Source organism: Carassius gibelio, chromosome A20, assembly GCF_023724105.1.
Source record: "Carassius gibelio isolate Cgi1373 ecotype wild population from Czech Republic chromosome A20, carGib1.2-hapl.c, whole genome shotgun sequence".
Taxonomy (NCBI): domain Eukaryota; kingdom Metazoa; phylum Chordata; class Actinopteri; order Cypriniformes; family Cyprinidae; genus Carassius; species Carassius gibelio.
Window position 1 is genome coordinate 2,666,144 of NC_068390.1, and position 19,714 is coordinate 2,685,857.

At 38.4% G+C, this 19,714-nt stretch overlaps 1 protein-coding gene across 3 annotated transcripts in view; it reads right to left on the minus strand.

Annotated features, from left to right (window-relative positions):
* Window positions 1-1,253: 1,253 nt before the first annotated feature.
* prkg3 (protein kinase cGMP-dependent 3) overlaps window positions 1,254-19,714 on the minus strand; it is a 28,950-nt gene continuing 10,489 nt past the window's right edge. The window contains exons 6-22 of one of the 3 annotated variants that reach the window (XM_052535998.1): window positions 15,599-15,712; window positions 15,407-15,512; window positions 14,654-14,717; window positions 12,330-12,407; window positions 12,024-12,112; window positions 11,742-11,807; window positions 11,577-11,624; window positions 11,216-11,257; window positions 10,307-10,418; window positions 10,062-10,198; window positions 9,882-9,971; window positions 9,423-9,561; window positions 6,597-6,760; window positions 4,298-4,414; window positions 4,113-4,175; window positions 3,792-3,867; window positions 1,254-1,726 (exon numbers count right to left, since the gene is read on the minus strand). In XM_052535998.1, coding sequence (XP_052391958.1) covers window positions 1,640-1,726; window positions 3,792-3,867; window positions 4,113-4,175; window positions 4,298-4,414; window positions 6,597-6,760; window positions 9,423-9,561; window positions 9,882-9,971; window positions 10,062-10,198; window positions 10,307-10,418; window positions 11,216-11,257; window positions 11,577-11,624; window positions 11,742-11,807; window positions 12,024-12,112; window positions 12,330-12,407; window positions 14,654-14,717; window positions 15,407-15,512; window positions 15,599-15,712 — 1,592 coding nt within the window. In that variant the 3' untranslated portion in view covers window positions 1,254-1,639. Of the gene's footprint in view, window positions 1,727-3,791; window positions 3,868-4,112; window positions 4,176-4,297; window positions 4,415-6,596; window positions 6,761-9,422; window positions 9,565-9,881; window positions 9,972-10,061; window positions 10,199-10,306; window positions 10,419-11,215; window positions 11,258-11,576; window positions 11,625-11,741; window positions 11,808-12,023; window positions 12,113-12,329; window positions 12,408-14,653; window positions 14,718-15,406; window positions 15,513-15,598; window positions 15,713-19,714 lie in introns of all 3 variants that reach the window. The other 2 variants (XM_052535999.1, XM_052535997.1) reach the window with 2 other exon arrangements.

Here is a 19,714-nt window from a genome sequence, read left to right on the forward strand (position 1 = left end):
ATTTGCTTCCATGTTGTAGTTTCAAAGGATTGATAATACAAAGCCTAAACATAATAATGGTTATATATATATATATATATATATATATTATGATATAATGATTAACTCATATAAAACAGCTAATAGCTTTGTCACTGTATCATGAAGTGTTCCTGAGAGAGATTTAACACAAGAAGTCAAGAGCCCAAATAAAGCAAACACTGATTTCCATGATGGTGGAAACATTTTAACCAATAAAACATCAAAATCTCATCATGTGTAATTCTCAATAAAAGCAGGTGTTCAACACTAATGCTCAATCATCATTTTAAATAGTCATTTAATTATCTCATACTCTTTGGGGACTTGGGATTTGGCTTGAGACTTGCTTTTGACTTGAACGGAACGGCTTGGTTCCGCCTCTAGTGTAATCAGCTGCTGAGTTCGTAGGTGGAATAAACATATGGCAGGACTTTACTTTCTGATCCCTGGACTTTACACTTCTGTTGTGTGTGAACCAGATTCTGTTAGTAACAAACTCACGTACTGAAAATCATAGTCATAGCGCTGCACCCCAACTAGTCTCTGAAGGCTTTTGAGGGCCGCATTTTTGTGATATTGGTTGTACGTCTAAGATGGTTTTAACCCTCACAATCAATTATGATGATGATGATCATAGTGAGCATTTTCAAGCATCAAATAGTGAAAAGCATAGGTTAGACGAAGTGTTATCATAACATATTGATGTGAAATTGAACTAGAAGCATATACATTCCTGTTCTTGGAGTTTATTTCAGACTGAATCTTTTATTTACCAAATGTACATAAAGTTTCTCTAAAAGCACAGTTACTTTGAGAAATGTACCATATGTATGCATGCAAATTCTGCAGTTATAATTTATATTGTATTTCTAGTATTTCTATACTATATGACTTTCTACACTTGATCACGTCATGGCAAAGGTCAAATGTTTTAGGGGTGAAATAAGAAAAATAATAATCATAGTTGTTATGTAGCGTATACTGATTTCAATATAGCTAGATCTAAAATCCAGAGGATCACTTGTTTCATCCTTACATATTGTCATATCACCCAGAACCTAAAACTTGCTCTGTGGTAAATTACAGATGTAATGGTGTGAGTTTCTTCAAAGATGCTGTTGATGACTTGACTTGATTATTCCTTATAACATCACAGTAAGAACATAATTTGTTCCATAACTGCAGCAAAAATATTGCTTTTCAGTTCAAGAAGGCATTTCACATTCTTTCAATTCTTTCAATTACATTTCTTTTTAATTAATTCTTTATTATAATACCTTGTCAATAATAGTACAAAACTGCAATCACATTTATTTAAATTAAATATTCATAATTAAATTGAATTAAACAATATACATAATATTCATTACTTATAAAATGTTCTCTAGTCTGACTGGGCTCTGGGAATTCCCTTCAAAAAAGTTTTTATTGAAGTAATTTTTACTTACTCTCTGTGAAAGAATTTTTTATATATATACTAAAGTTCAGTCATAAACCAAGGCTGAAGAAGATAAAAGAGTGAGAGATTATACAGTAACTGTGAGTATATTTCGGAGTAAATAACTTGGGAAGTAGAGATATCCTTTAGATATCAGGAACCTTAAGATTTGGCAGCTGTTCAGAAATCACAATCCCAGCCTGAAAATTCCTCGTCTGCTTGGGTCTTATCGTAGGGAAAGCGGTCAAAGTTTATATAGCAGGGACCCTGTAAACCAAAGAACCCACAAAGATCCAATCAATAAAACAGTTTGCATTTTTGGTTACTTGGTGGCTTGAGATATACAGCTGTTTCATCCTGAAGCAGTTTTTAAAAAGCAGACATTATCTTGTATTTGTTTGATGTTCTGCAAGATAAAATTATTACAATTTTGAAACCACATGTTCAAAATGTTTTTCCACTGTGTCAGAGTAAGACATCAGAAAAGTGCTACATACAACCAGAGGTGGAAAGTAACGAATTACATTTACTCGCGTTACTGTAATTGAGTAGCTTTTTTGTGTACTTCTACTTTTTAAAGTAATTTTTTAAATCTGTAATTTTACTTTTACTTAAGTATATTTTGTTTGAAGTATTGTACTTCGCTACATTTTAAAACACATTAATTACTGAGTAAAAAAAATTTAAAAATCGCTCTCTGGAAACTACTGCAGTAAATAATGTGCAGGAGGGCAAACTGGCGCTAAAATCACAAGAAAGATGCAGACGGACAAAACAGGCGTTAGTAGTGCAGATACCGCTGAAAACGACACCCCATCATATTCTGAAGTTGAACTCGAAGGAAATGAAATGAACACATTATGCTTTATTATGCAGTTTAAGCTGTGCTTACCTAGGGAGACCAAACTAGCAGCTTATAAAATCTCGACAAGACATCAACCCTTTGCAAGCATGTGGAGGTAAGCTAAATAATTGCATCGTTGTATTGGTGGTTAAAATGAAGCTTTGACATTTTAGCAAGATGTTTTGCACAAATTAGCCAAAAAGACAGTGGTGTGGAGTGTGCAATATATCGTCTGTGATAATATCATTATTGTTGTTTTAATGATGTGCACACACATTTATAGTGCGTTCTTTCACTGTGTGATTCAGTCTCTAAAATGCATTTAGAATGATCACAAAACTGAAGATATAGTATTTACATATTTATATCATTTCATATAGTAAATCAAAATCACACAAAGCATGCCGTCTTTTCCTCCAAAAATCATGATTATATATATATATATATATATATACAACAGGTCAGTAAACAAGTTAATTAATAGACTTGCGTTTTAGACACCATATTGTCAGTTTTTTGCTCTATTTCTACAACAAAAAATTATTGCAAACACAGCCACTAAAGCACAGTTTTGCGTCTCTGAGCAACATGACAGTGTTTCGTTCCTGAATGAATCAACCGTTTAAATGACTTGGTTCAATCACAATGACTCACTTATTAACAGTGACTTGCTGACACATACTGGCCATTTTAATTTCACATTTAAAGTATCTTTTGATTTTTCTTTTTTTTATATATAATTGATTTCGTATAATTTCAAATGAGTATTCAACATTTTATGACTTGTATATCAAAACATTAAAAACAGGTTAAATGCATTCTTGTCCTGAACTAAACAGTGAAGCTTCCAGTGAATCTTCTGCATTTCCTCTGCATTAAAAGATGAGTTTGTTGATACTGATTTGCCTGGTTACAGCCCAAATGTTTTATTATTCTAAATAACTGATTTCTTTAATTAAAAACAACTAGTTTAAGATTAATAGGCCTATCCCAGGGGTGTCAAACTCAGTTCCTGGAGGGCCGTAGCCCTGCAGAGTTTAGTTCTAACCCTGCTCCAGCACACATATCATGTAGTTTTCAAATAAGCCTAAATGATTAGATTAGCTGGATCAGGTGTGTTTAATTAGGGTTATATCTAAACTGTGCAGGACTGTGGGCCTCCAGGAACTGAGTTCGACACCCTTGGTCTGTCCCATTTTTGACTCCCTCCCACTGTTAAAATGTAACTAAGTAATTTTTACTCTGAGTAAATTTTAAATGAGCTACTTTTTACCTTTACTTGAGTAGATTTTTAGACTGGTACTTTTACTTGTACTTAAGTAAAATTTCATTAATGTAATGGTACTTTTACTTGAGTAGAATATTTTTGTACTCTTTCCACCTCTGCATACAACCCAGGATGGCAAATGTATCATTACAATTCAAATCATTATAAAACAGTAAGACATTACACTTTTGCTAAAACTTAATTTATGTTTAAAATGTGACCTTTCTTATAAGCCGAATAGTCGGTGCCTCCAGCTGCCCCATTCTTAATTTATGCCAGTTAATGCTGTGAAACCACCTGAGAAATAATGGATAGAAAATGTCAATTCACACATAACAGCAAAAAACATTAATAACAATAAAAACGGCACAAAGGTCACATAAACATACTCAATACCATAACCATACTCATCTCAGTACTACTCAGTGTGTGTATATGTGCACACACACACACACACACACACACACACACACATATATACACACGCACATTTAAATTTAATACACACTGAACTAAGCCTAATATATGTTCATAAAGCTTACCTGTGATGTCGGACATCTTTGATTCCGTTTTTTGTATTGCCCAGACGCTGTCCAGGACGTGGCCTGCATGCCATGTAAACAAAACATAAACTGAAGATTAAAAATGTAAATACCTAAAAGAAATGTAGGGGTGATATTTAAATTTAAAAATAAATAAATTAAGATTAGATGGACTCAGAAATTACCTGCACAATTTACTGATGAGAGACTTGGCACCTTCCCCCATATATGATGGGAAATTCAGCACACCATCCAAGATCTTGGCATAAATCTTCTGTGGGTCTGAACTAGAGAATGGTGGACTTTAGGACAAATAAAACATTATTAATAATAATTCAATTTTGCCATAAACAAGAGAAATACAAATGTAAACATAAATAGATGACATATAACTTATTAATTAGCTTAAAAATGTATAACAAGTGCAAACTTGATAGAACATGGACACTCAGAAAAAAAAGGGGTTGCACTTTATTTTACAGTACGTGTACTAACATGTACTTACAGTGTATTTATCTAAGAACTTTCTGGTAATACAAGGTAACTACATGGGGTAGGGTTAGGTTTAGGGGTAGGTTCAGGGTTAGTACCTAGTTATTACATAGTTATTGTAATTACTATAATAAGTACATAGTATGTACATGAGGAACAGAACTGCAAAATAAAGTGCTACCTTTTAGGTACTAATGTACTAATATGTACCTTTAAGGTACCAGTATGGACTGTTTAGGTACAAAGGTGTGCCTTTTGAAAAGGTCCTGCCCCAGTGATAGCTTTTGTAGAAACTGTCAGAACTGAGGATTTCATTCTTAAAGTGTGTTCCTCTATTCACACGCAAAATGCAGTTTGTTGATTATGCAATGTGATGCAAAATTATTTAAGTTTGAACAGGGTACAGTATATACAGGATTCATGGAGTTAAATTTAACACCTTTTAAGACCTTTTTAAGACTCTATCCATACATTTTAAAACCTCATCGCCATTCCAAGTTTTAAATGATTACACTGGCGACACTTTAACTTACATTTACTATATATTGATTGTAAGATAGCACAACTAAACAGACTTACTTTGTGATAACTCATTATCAATACAACATAATTCAGAAGGGGGGTATGAATCACAAATAAATTAATTGAGTGATTATCCAATGCAACCCAAGAAAAAAGAATTCGAACAATAAACAAAACAACTGACAATTTGAGGAGGGAAAATAAACCTCTACGAGCTAAAGGGGCAATGCGTTCACACACAGTAAATTCAAAAGATGTATTTCTAACATCAACTCTTATAACTGTCTGCAAACCATAGCTGTTTCGTGGAACACTTCTCATTACAAACATCTGACTGATCAGACAGTTTCCCTGATTACGGAGTGCTTGATTTGATGCTGACTTGACAGACTGTAAGTAATACTGGACCTGATCGTGTCTGACCATGGAAGGTAAAATAATGATCACAACTATTACATTTTAATTGTGCATTCCAAGCCCATGCCCGAAAAATAACTAAATAAATAAAAATAGCCCAAAGTACCGCAATTACAGTACCATGTCCTAATATAAACATGCCATTTTCATTCCTAAAATACATATTTTATAGTCACTGTTATGTACATTTATTATAAACACAGCTCAAATGCTTCAGTGTGGCCCAAAACATTTAGCACAGTTTTATTACAGGTAGAATACAAAATGATTAATTACATGCATTTCATCTAAATGTAATTTATGTAGTATTTCAAACCTTTAACCAACTGGAGAAAATAAACCCATGGCAACAGTTTTAAAAGCAGTCCAATTTCATGCATCCAATACGAGCTGCAGAAGTGTTGGTAAACCGTGGCCTCGGGATTTGCACTATGTGGGTGGAGTTTGTGTGTGTCTCGCCTCAGCACTGATTGTTTCATGTGGGCATCTCCGTTAATTGTTCATCTACACCAGCTGCTACTCATTACCCCATCCCTACTTATTGCCCTGTATCTCACAAAATGCACACATACTTTGATACATTGCACAAGTAGTCTAACTTAAAGATCTGAAAATCCCATCTCCACTTTTTCAAATTCTGTTACATGTGTTTTGTGTAGGTTCATTTTGTTATTTGGACTTTTATTTTTTAGTGTTTTTGTGCTGTATTTGTAGTCAGTTTGTAGCCTTTGCCTTTGATTAGTATCCTCAGTTGTGTCTTGTTATCTCATTACGCCTTTGTGTGTATAAATAGCCCTAGTGTTTCACTTGATCTTTGTCAGTGTCTAAACATAATGTCTGTACTTTTACCTATGCTTCTGTTCATTTTTTCCCAGTGTTCCTTGTCATTTGTTTACTTTGCTTCTTTACCTGCAATTAGATTCTCTTTTCTACTTTCCTACACATTTTTTTGAGTTTGTAAAACAATCCCCTCACCCAATTTAACTTCTTTACTAAAAAAATAAAATAAATAATAATTCAGCACATGTGGATTACATGAGAAAACTTTGATACCTGCCCACGAGCAGCTCGTAGATTAGAATGCCAAGTGACCAGAAGTCAGCAGCGAAGTCATGGCCATGGTTCTGAATGATCTCTGGAGGGATGTACTCAGGAGTACCACAAAAGGAATATGTCTTTTCACCCCGAGAAAGCTCCTTTGCAAAACCAAAATCAACCTGAAAATAATTCAATAAGAAAGTAAAACATTCAGTAATTAATGCATCAAATATATTGAATTTTACAGTTTTTTTACCCGGACAAGCTTGTCACCTATTTACCGAATATTTGCTGTTGGGGAGTAACATGAGTTAAAAGTGATAGTGGGATGACAAGTGGCTAGGTATTGTGTCCCATACTCAGAATTTGTGCTCTGCATTTAAATATGTAGGTCTACTGCAATCAAAACCGTGAACACTCACACAGAGCAGTGAGCAGCCATTTCTGCTGCAGCAACCGAGGAGTTATTGGGGGTTCAGTGCCTTGCTGAAGGGCACCTCAGATGTGGGTAATGAGGGTGGAAGAGAGCACTAGTCATTCACTCTTACAATTTCAGCTGGTGCTGAGACTTGAACCTACAGCTAAAATGTCTTGACTTTTTAGCTGTAAAAAGTCAAGCTAAAATGCTACCAGCTAAAATGTCTTGACCTTCTAACCACAACTGCCCCATTCAGATTACTTTTTTCAAGTTACTACAGTGGTAAATAAATTCAATACGTTTTTTTGATTTACAAGAAAAATATTGGAGTTTCTTTTACAAATAAGTAACACCAGTTCCCTTTCAGCCGGTCACCCTCAACGCCATGTTGGTGACCAACAAATTGGGAATCTCGCTAGAGAGACCACTACTTCAAGTGTAGACTAAACAAGCCAATGCACATTGGCATGCCATGAATACATCCAGCTGCCACTGATCACAGCATGAGTATAAATAGGCAGCAGATGAGCTGCATACTCCGGTTTTTACTAAAGAGCTGAGCTGGTGATCAGGCCACTCAGTGGTGATACAGCATCCGTGGTGACAGGATGTGATGTCTCCGTTCCCTCCTGCAGGGAACGAGGGTTTCAATACAAACGGAAGAACAAGAGGACCTAAAACCCCTACCCTGAAGGAGGGCCGGGCGGAGAATCTTTTGTTTCCTTTTTCCATGCCACTGACTTCACACTCAGTGGTACCCAAATCTTCAACAAAAGAGCTGTTTCTTCTATTTCTGGGTCCCCAGAGGAGACGGGGTTGTGGACGGGCAAGTCTCGGATCACACTTACCCTTCTCTCTCGCCAGAGCAACTGTGGGTGATTCAAGAGTGAGATCAAACATTCCTCTAGAGCTCCCCAGTCCAACTTGTGGGCCCCTTCAGACCATCAGACTCAGCTATGCGATTCAGCATAGGATGTGATGGAGCCAGTCCCTCCAGCCGATACAAAGACAGGGTTTTAAAGCCCTTACTTCATTGTGGCCAAGAAAGGCAGTGGATTAAGGCCAATCTTGGATCTGCGCATCTTGAACCAGGCCCTTCACAATCTTCCATTCAAGATGCTCACACAGAAGTAAATCTTCAGGTGCATCCATCCCTGAGATTAGTTTGCAGCGATCAACATGAAGGATGCATACTTTAATGTTTCAATCCTTCTGTGACACAGGCTATTCCTGTGATTCACGTTCGAGGGACAAGCATACCAGATGAGCATCCCTGTCACCCTGTGTCTTCACGAAAGTTGCGGAGGCAGCCCTCATTCCCTGATAGAACAGGCCATTTGCGTTCTCAACTACCTCAACGACTCATACTAGCTCAGTCTCAGGATCAGTTGTGCAAACACAGGAACTTGGTTCTCTCACACCTCAGCTAGTTGTGCCTTTGGGTCCACTGGGAAAAGAGCAAATTTTCCCTGTCGCAGAGGGAAAGTTTTTTTTTGGTATGGAGTTGGATTTGGTCAAACAGACATCATGTCAGTGTTGAACTGCCTGAATATGTTCAAGAGCAGGACAGCCGTCCCACTAAAATAGTTTCAAAGGCTCCTGGTGAATATGACAGCTGCAGTGGCAGTTACGCCACTGGGGTTGCTTCATATGAGACCAAATTCAACATTGTATCTATGGCTGAGCCTCGAGGTGAGCCATAGATACAATGCAGCACTCACCAGGGCCAAGTCACACCGGCTTGCCCCCAAACCTTCACCACATGGTCAGACCTTGCATTTCTCCGGGGAGAATTGGCCCTAGAACAGGTCTCCAGGCATGCTGTGGTTCACATTATTGCTTCCTCCACTGGCTGTGGGGCCTCGTTCGACAGGCTAGCAGTCTCTGGGGTTTGGACAAGTCTTTCGGGGACATTTGTGCCTTTGTAGGCAGTTGAGCTGAAGCGTCTATCAATAAAGACTCTGCTCCTGCTTGCACTGGCCTCCATCAAGAGGGTAGAGGACCTACACGCAATCTCGGTTGACAAATCGTGCCAAGAGTTTGGGCCGGCTGACTCCCAGGTAATCCTGACGCCCCGTCAGGCTAAGTGCCCAAGGTTCCCACAGAGTGAACGACTGAAAGGAATATCTCGCTTATGTATTGAAACCCTCGTTTCCTGCAGGAGGGAACAGAGGCATTACGTCACCATTGCTGCTGTACCACCTCTGAGTGGCCGGGTCATCTGCTCAGCGGTATGCGGTAAAATTGTGTATGCGGTAAAATTGTGAAAATTATTTTACTATTACATTTATTACATTTATTATTAACAGCTTATCGATGTTAACTGTTATTGCTCTATTTGATCCTTGTTTTAATACACAGTTGCATGCTGCATCACATTATAACTAGATATAGCAAGGAAAAGGGAATTTCATTTGTTTTACCAATTTCACATATCCTTTGGAGTCGAGCATGAGATTTTCTGGTTTCAGGTCTCGATACAGGATCCCTTTGTTATGGAGGTATGCAAAAGCTTCAACCACACACGCTGTTATGAACACAGATATATTCTCCTCAAAGCGTCTTCTGAAACATGACAACACATGTGCCCACATTCAGATATTCAAACAGCTCTAATTAGGGAATATAACAGTTTTCTGCAGTCAAACATTTGACTGAGACAGGAAATGGATTCTAATTTAGGGTCAGCAAAATAAGCAAAAAGATGACACTAATATGCTGTGGTTAATTGTCAAAGTGTTGCTATGCATTTTTTAAGCATTGCTATGTGGTTGCTAGGGTTTTCCTGCTAGTTTCTATGCAATACAACAACACAGTAACAACAGCTGTCATAAGGTTGCTTGCTTTAGCAAACAACACTAATGCATTTGTGAATGTCTTACGCTTGTTTCAGCTTGGTCCAGATTTCCCCACCAGGACAAAACTCCATTATCATATAGATGTAGCGGGAATCTTTGAAGGCAGCATGCAGCCTGAACAACACCAGAAAATTCTGACTTGATGAGAACGGCTTGAAAAAAATCTGATATGATTATAGGTTAGGTATAGATAGTTGCACTAACCTGACAATGAAGTCACATTGGATTGCTTGGAGAATTTTCCTTTCTAGGAGAATGTGTGCTTCCTGCTTCTTTGCAACAATGTGTTGTTTACTGATCTTCTTCATAGCAAAGTACGTTCTGTGCTGTAAGGTAGTTACCTGGTAAATAAACAACCAATCCAATCAGAACAACATTAAGCTGGACCAATCAGTGTTTTAACATTAAAGGGACTCATAAAATCCATCATCTATGCTCTCCTCTCATACCAGCTCCACTTTTCCAAACCCCCCGACTCCAAGAGTGACAGGATCTCCTTGATGACTTCCCTCCTGGTACAGTACAGGGACGAGATCTTTCAGCTTTAGAGATGTTTCTGGCCTGGAGACAGTAATACTTGTAATATATAATTCAACAGAAATCACAACATAATATATAATTCATATTATATCTAAGTTCAATAAGAATTATAACTAAGAATCAATAAGGCTTTATTTAGCAGCAGACAGGCACCTAGCTGTATGATTAGAAAAACTCAGATTCATGAAAACTTAAATGAAAGTAACTGAACATTTATGCAAAAATTTGCATTTCCTATGTCTAATAGTTTGGATTTTATATGGAGATTAATTGTAGCATCCACAATATCAATCAAAAGTACGAAAATAACTTTAATATTGTGAAATATTTTTACAATTTAAAATGTTTTCACTTTTAATATATTTCAAAATATAACTTATTCTGATGCAAAGCATCGTTTTCAGTATCACATGATCTTTCAGAAATCATTCTAATATGCTGATTATTTTCTAATATGCTCAAGAAGCATTTATTATTATTATTATTATTATTATTATTAATGGTTGTCCGGAAACCTGGAAAGTATGGAAACTGTGATGTGGTGTCTTTTTAAGGATTCTTTGACGAACAGATAATTTGAGGATCTACATTTATTTGAAACAGAAATCTAACATTGTTGATGTCTTACTGGTAATTTTTTTGATCAGTTTAATGAATAAAATGAAAATCAATTTCTTAAAAAAAAAGTTTTCCTTAAACAGTATATGAAACATGCTTTATATATATATATATATATATATATATATATATATTTTTTTTTTTTTTTTTTTTTTTTTTTTACAAATATTATTATAAATATTACAAAATACCCAACTTACCCAACCTTCTCTGGCTTTACATCATCCTCCAGTAAATCAACTCTAAAAAAAAAAAAAAAAAAAAAAAAAAATCCTTTTTGATAAAGAACAATACTTCAGTACCAAAATAACCTAAACCGCTGTGGCAAAACACTAGAATAACAATATACACTCAGCGATCTAAAACATGAATCCAGCCAGAGAACAGAATGCACATCTGTAAACATATCACTGGAGTAGCACAAATCTTTTCTAATGCCTGACAGATGTGTCACACTTTATAACCACTTATAAAACTAGTGAAGAATGTTAAAAGTGACCGTGTTGAAGACTTTGCTAAAAATCTTTACAAAAGTAGAAATCACAAAGCAGGAAAACTCACTCGTCATGGAGCTCAAGGCTTTCAAAAGGAATGGTCTCCTCAAAAACCCTGTGAGAAAAAAAGGGACAGTGATCATTTATCAAATATTCGAAATCAAGGGAATTATGCAATTACATTTGTACAAACTAAGTAAAGCAATATTGTCATCACTGACATCAAACTTACTCTTTATCAATGGAAAAGCAAGTGACAGCTCCCACAGCTGTGCATGTGGCTGTCCTAAGGATATCTCTGGATTACACACAGAAGATCTGTTTGACTTTTACATTTAAACCAGATTTTGATATCATAATTCAGAACTGTTTATGTTTACCTGATAATTTTATCTAGAAAATTACATCTTTAAAAATAAACATTTAAAGAGACCAGCTGATCAGTTTAACAAATATTTATTCCTGATATTGTATTTCTAATGATCGCATGTTATCACTAAGGGACCACGGTTACCGTATTAGAGCCAGTTCTCCAAAGTGTTCCCCCTCACTCATCTTACGAATGATTTTCTGCTGTCCGTTCACTTTTTTTGTCACTAAAACCTAAGGGAAATTGACAAAATCCTGACCAGCTGTTGTAAGTTAAGATTTATTTTTGTAAGTAACATTATTTAAATGTATTATGTTTAATATAAACACAAACACACAAAATATTTTGTAGCATCTTTCATAATAAAGCTCAGAAATATGTGCAAAGTTTGATTCTTGCATATTTTGTGTTTGTAAAAGTGCTTAAAAAACAAACAAACACATATTTAACCTCTCCTTTGAGAATGATGTAAAACGTATTGCCCTCTGCTCCCTCTCGGACAATCACTTCATTGTTCTGAAACTTCACCTTGGAAGGGAACAAACACGAAAAAGACTCATTATGAAAGAGTCATTATGTCATGCTTTGGTAGAAGAAAATATACTGGACTTTGTGTCAAAATAAGATTTTTTTTTAACTGTTCTTTGTGAGTAAATATTGAGGCCTTCGTGTGGTATTTGCTTTCTATTGTGGGCTCACAAGACAAAATCAGTAACATATTGAATTAATATTCAGTAATGCTGCATTATCGATTTAAATGCATTGACACCACTGGCTGAGAATTAAACTGACTTAAGCTGCATGATGACACTGTTTACTTCTGTAGAGCTGCTTTATAGCTAAATTGACTGCATTTAATAATTTAAGAATTGTGCTACATCAATAATGAACTTCCACACCACATCAGACTCCAGAGGCTGTTCAAAATCCTGCTGCATAGGCTTTTGCCTGTATAGATTCACAGTTTTGGAGTGTCGTACAAATCCCAACATCTGCCTAGTCTATTTTCTCGTACATAACAAGATTCCAAAAAACTGTGCTGTGCATAGCAGGCTTTGCTTAAAGTGAAACGCGATAATTATTGTCAGTTCCATTTTTTATCGAATACTGCAGTTCATTATAAACGATTTATATGTTCACATCATTATTTTTATGGATATATATATATATATATATATATATTAGGGGTGTAACGGTTCACAAAATTCACGGTTCGGTTCGATACGATACACTGATGTCACGGTTCGGTTCGGTTCGGTTCGATACGTTTTAGATACAGCAAAATGTAAAAACATCTCAACTTTTCAGAATGCCGCAAGCGCACCGCGGGTCATGTGACAAGAACTAACCAATCAGCTTCATCCTTTCCCGTAACAACGTTGAGAGCTCAGCCAAGATGAAGGATCAGCTGATCATAGTTGTATATGGATTGCAATTTTGAAATAAATTTAGTAGCAGAGCTACTGCAAGCGATTTTTAGAGCTGCAAATCCATTTATCCTTCGCTGAAATTTCCGCGTCTCATGGAGAGAGCACGTCATTGTTGCTTAGCAAAGACAGACGCCTCATGAGCGCTTCTGCCCGAGCGCTTTGGAAAGGAGGAGAAAGACGCGCTTAGCGTTTTCCATGCGTTTTTAGGCACGATATGTGAACGGCCCCTAAGGCGCTCGCTCACTCAGCACGCGCTGAAGGCTCGTTGCAAAATGTCGAATGCCTTTAACAGACCAGAAATATAAGATCCTAAAATAACCAACAGGTCTGGTGTTTGGGTTGGATTCCCTGTAAGCTATAGTTTCTAAATGCTGCAGGGATAGTTTGCTGCGTGCATGTTTCTCCTTTTTTTCGTCTTTTCCCAGATAGTACTGACGCATATATCCCAGATATTCCCGCTGGTGTTTTTTTTTTTTTTTTTTTATTCCCGCTGGTGTACCCTGTCATGTTGCAGATGCGACATACCGTTGTTTTTTTATCCACCACTCTCTTGCCATCACCATTATAGCTTAAAGGGAATCCAAAGTGCACCCAAACACCAGACCTGTTGGTTATTGGAGGATCTTCTCATTTCTAGTCTGTTAAACGCATTGGCTATTTTGCAACGAGCCTTCAGCGCGTACTGAGTGAGCGAGCGCCTGCTGAGTAGCCTAACATAAACATATAAGATGGTGTTTTTTTCTTCTTCGGGAGTGTCATGGGCGTTGCCTGTTACGTTGTTTGGGTTATTGGGCTACCTTGTTGAACGCATATCATTATATTTCTCTCTCTCTCTTTTTTTTTTTTTTTCAAATATAATTAATTACTCCAACGAACCGTTCGGTATACATAATGCGTACCGCGTACCGAACCGAAAGCGTCGTACCGAACGGTTCAATACGAATACGCGTATCGTTACACCCCTAATATATATATATATATAGAATTCATGTGCCCTCATATCTTTAATAGTAATAAAAAAAATAATTAAAAAAATGTTTCTCTCCCCCTTGCAAATACATCTCTTTTCTGACGATGTGCGCTCCCTGAAAAGATGGAAATAATATCCTAGCTGGTCAGTGAGTGACTACAGTGTCTCATTTGAGTTTAAATACTTTTACGATGCAAATATTTCTGTCACTTTTGGCAGTTTGAAGGAGATTTGACATTATCATGTAAACATGCACTTTATCTAAAAAATGGGTTAGAAAAAATTAAAGACATGACTACAACTAAATAGACATTATATTCTTCTATTCTATATTTTCTATATTTTACTATTTATAAGGGTAAAATCACACTGACTTCCTCCATGGAATCAATGATCTTTGACAGCTGAACATCATTCAGGGCTTTCAAAGTGCGAGACCTGATGGAAACAATCAAAAACAACAGAACTTACTCAGCAATAATACACTAACAAAACACATTTACAAGGACAACCTCTTGTCTAAGAATCCAAAACACACAAAACACAAAGCATCTGGGCCCGTATTCATAAATATTCTAAGAATCCTCTCAGAAAACTCTTAATTTAGCTTAAAAACTTTTACGTAGGAGTCTTAGCTTAAGAGCGATTCGGGATCAATCTGAGAGCAACTCTGAGTAAGGAAAAGACAAAAACTTTCATCTTTTAAATGATTAAAACATTTACTTAAAATTAATTTAAAAACAGTTAGAAAATGTGATAGACACTATCTAATCTATAGCATCTAAACTCCCTGTCATCGATTGTTTGCAACACATTTCTTCTGCCTATTCTTCTTTCTGTCATTTTCTCCTCTGCTAAAGAAACTCTTAAGCCTCTTAAAAGTCCTCGTCTGTGCTCCTAACAAGTTTGACCTTAAGACCTATTTTAAGGGTTAAGATGCTTTCTGAATTACTTTTTTCTTTACTAGGATTTTTTCTTTAATTTTAAGAGTAAACGCCCACATTTCTAAGAATTTTCTTAGAATTTTGTCACTAGGAGCTACTTTTTGCATTAAGATTCTTTATGAATACGGGCCCTGATATTTTACTACTACAGCCTTGATACAAAGTGATGCCAGAATGTCTTACGTTTTCAGGAAGCACATGAGTTGCTCTCTTTTCTTCTTGGATTTGTTGGTCATGATGCTTCGATATGTTTGTCTCTCAATGCACCATAACTGTACTGCAGTGATGGCTGTGGCAAAGAGAGAATCAAAACACTAATGTACCACACAGGAAAGGGCGATCCAAATTAGCAATCACTCCAAAATACGAACTGACCTTTGACAGATGCTGTGCGTTTACAGTTGTATAGAATGGCCAGTTCCCCAAACACATCACCGGGGCTCAAAGTTCGCAGATCACGTCCAGACTGAGTAACCCTCAGCTCACCCTCTAAAAACATAATGGAATTTAGGTTCATCAATTATTTACACAGAAGGTCATCCTCGCTCTCATCCAAAGCATGAGAGATGAAGCATCTTTTGAAGCCATTGAGAATGCTCTTTTGGGGCACTGCAGCCCATGCCTAAAGGATCAGATCTTAGAGTAGTCTCACTGCAGGCTTCTGTATTTCTCCAGATGGTGTGTGATTGCCAGACAGCAGCCACTCTGTGTATCTTCTTGTACCGATTATCTTTGAATGGCTTGTTTACCACTACATCCAACACCTGTAGCTGATTTGTCACCCCACAGTTTGATCATTAGGTCAGCGTTCATTACCCGCAGTTGAGTATTGACAGGCGCAGTCACGTGTCCATGAAAAGTACAATGACAGGATGACAAATGTTGACGTTAAAAACACATGTGTTTGATCCGCATTGCCTATGTGATCCAGGTGATATGAGTGTTTTCTCCTTAGGCCGATCACATAGCACTGAAAAGACAGATCTTCTCCCTGAAGTTGGAGGGCAAGTGCTGAGCAGGACTTTAGCTTGATGACAACTCTGGTTATGAGCAGCCCCTCATTTAATTTAAAAGTCTGTAAAAGTGACTTTGTGCTTCTTTGGGATGGCACAATCAAGCGACATTCACTTGCAGGATGCAAGCTTCTAGAGGCACATAAGTCTGAAGTAACAAATTTAGGTAAATGGGTGCAGAGACAGTGGTGGTTTTGTAGGCAAACAACAATTCCTTGAATTTTATGCGAGCAGCTATTGGAAGCCAGTGCAAATTGATAAACAGAGGTTGCGACATGTATTCTTTTCGGCTCAGTAAAAATGTATCTTGATTAATTGTAAAGGTTTGATAGAACTGGCTGGAAGACCTGCCACTAGAGTATTGCAATAGTCCATCCTGGACAGAACAAGAGCTTGAACAAGGAGTTGTGCGGCATGTTCCCGAAAGAAAGGGCTTGATCTTCTTGATGTTGAATAAAGCAAATCTGCAGGATCAGACAGTTTTAGCAATAGCAGTGGTCTGAGAAAGTAAGCAGATCATCAATCATAACTCCAAGGCTTCTAGCTGTTTTTGAAGGAATTATGGTTAATGTGCCTAACTAGATGGTAAATCCCTTACGAAAGGAAAATATATTTACCAATATATTTCTTAAAATATATTGTGATATATTGTAATATATTATTTTCCCTTTTTATTTTCTAATATTTTATATATTTGAATACATTTAATAATATATTGATGATACATATATTACATAATATATTAGAAAATATACAAATGATTGTCGCTTTCAATATATTGCAATATATTGGAAAAAATAAATATATATAAGAATATATGCCTATATATTACGTGATATTTTCCAATATACTGCAATATATTTTTGTTTCATAAGGGAAATTGTGATTAAACAATGGGTTTGCTGGAATCACAAGCAGTTCTGTCTTGGCAAGTTTGAGTTGAAGGTGATGGTCCTTCATCCAACAAGAAATGTCTGTTAGACAAGCTGAGATGCGAATAGCTACCTCTAATGAGAGGTAGAGTTGAGTGTCATCAGCATAGCAGTGGTATGAAAAGCCATGTTTCTGAATGACAGAACCTAATGATGGCATGTAGACAGAGAAGAGAAGTGGTCCAAGAACTGAGCCCTGAGGCACCCCAGTAGTTAGATGTTGTGAATTGGACACCTCAAAGGAGCCTTAAAGGACCTATCTGATAGGTAAGACTCAAACCACTGGAGCGCGGTTCCTGAGATGCCCTTTTTCAGTAGGGCTGACTGGAGGATCTGGTGGTTATTTGTGTCAAAAGCAGTGGATAGATTAAGCAAGATAAGTATAGAAGATTTGGATTCCGCTCTTGCCAGTCTTAGGGCTTCAACAACTGAGAGCATGGCAGTTTCAGTTGAATGTCCACTTCTGAAGCCAGATTGGTTGCTCTCAAGGAGGTTGTTCTGTGTGAGAAAGGTAAGACAACAACAACAACAACCTTTATTTATAAAGCACATTTAACACAATACAAATTGATCCAAAGTGCTGTACATTGTGCATAGCAGGACTACACCATAAAAAACAACAATTAAAAATTTCCAAAAGCTAAAGAATAAAAATGTGTTTTCAGAGTAGATTTAAAAATGTCCAATGAAGGAGCAGACCTCACATGATAAGGAAGAGCATTCCAAAGCTTGTAGACTGGTGGTTGAACACAGCCCGTTGTTACGGATCACTCAGGAGACAGAGGAGTAACAGATGAAGATGTTATTTATTAAAGACACAAGCAGAAGAGCACGTAGTGAGGAGTGGATGGGTGTTGGGATCCGTGCCGGGAAGATCGTGACCTCGAGAAGGGTAGGTGAACCACACACACACGCACTGTTGGGGACTTGAGGAATTCGGAGGCAATCCTTAGAGAAAAGATAGAAGAGGAGTCTTCGGAGGTAATCCTTAGAGAGAAGGTAGAAGAGGAGTTAGTCCTAATAGTTAGCACACAGGAATGATCTTGTCGCGAACGTGACCGGACGATGATTGAGTGTGTGTGTGTGGCTTTTGTGGTGCAGCAATGATGGGTAGGTGATGAGGAGCAGGTGGTGATGATTTAGTATTCAGGTGAGGGTGTGCGCTGTGATTGTGTGGAGGTGGAACCTGGCGTGTTTGTAACAGTACCCCCCTCCCCAGGGCCCGCTCCTGATGGCCGGGGACCCCGACGACATGGTGGGCTTCCTCTTCCCCTGGGAGCAAGTCGGTTGGGGTGCATGGAGTGGAAGTTATCCAGCAAGGCGGGATCCAAGATGTCGTTGCGTGGGACCCAGGAACGTTCCTCTGGACCGTATCCTTCTCAGTCCACTAAGTATTCCAGCTGCCCACCACGCCGCCGGGAGTCCAGGATGTCCTTGACCGAGTAGGCTGCGCCGTCATCTAGGAGGAGAGGAGGGGGGGCTTCCGTCTCGCCAGGTTCTGTGGAGGGAAGAACAGAAGGATGGTGAGGTTTCAGGAGTGAGACATGGAATGTGGGGTGAATCCGGTACTCAGGGGGAAGCTGGAGTTTGTAGTTGACTGGATTAATCTGCTGGGTGATTGTGAACGGGCCAATGAATCTGGGACTGAGCTTGCGGCAAGGTAGATGCAGGCGGATGTCCCGGGTAGACAGCCAGACCTTCTGACCGGGTTGGTACTGGGGGGCCTCGACCGGCGAAGGTCCCAGACCCTCTCGCTCTCCCGGAACCAATAGTCGACAGCGGGAACATCAGAGGGCTCTCCAGACCAGGGGAAAAGAGGTGGCTGGCCGTGACAGAAGGTACGGAGGAAGCGTCCGATCTCCTGGACCTTTCTTTCTGTCTGCCCGTTAGACTGTGGGTGATAGCCGGAAGACAGGCTGAAGGCCACACCTAGAAGGGAGTGAAACGCTCTCCATACCCGGGAGATGAACTGGGGGCCCCGATCTGACACAATGTCCTCTGGGATGCCGAAGTACCTGAATACATGGTTAAACATCAGTTGTGCCATTTCCATGGCAGTGGGGAGACCCTTCAGAGGAAGAAGACGACAAGCTTTAGAAAATAGATCCACAATAATCAGAATACATGTGTTATTGTCAGAGGGTGGAAGGTCCGTAAAGAAATCCACCCCTAGGTGTGACCACGGGCGATTGGGAACGGGCAGAGGATGGAGTTTGCCAGATATGGCGAGGACTCTTGGACATGGCGCAGCTGGTACATCCACTCACGTACCTTCTGACATCCGAGGCCATGTTGGGCCACCAGAAGCGTTCCCGTAGCAACGAGAGGGTTTCATTGACCCCCGGGTGACCAGTGCCAAGTGATGTATGGGTGGAGTGGATGAGTGGAGTGCGCCGTGTCCTGGGGATGTACTGGTATCCTGGTGGGCAACCCGGCGGGGTGTTGTTAGGAGCTTCGGCTGGAGGTAGAGTCTCTGCTGACCAGGTGATAGGGGAGACAATGACCTTGTCCGGGAACATGGGTTCGGGGTTCTCTGACCTTTCTTC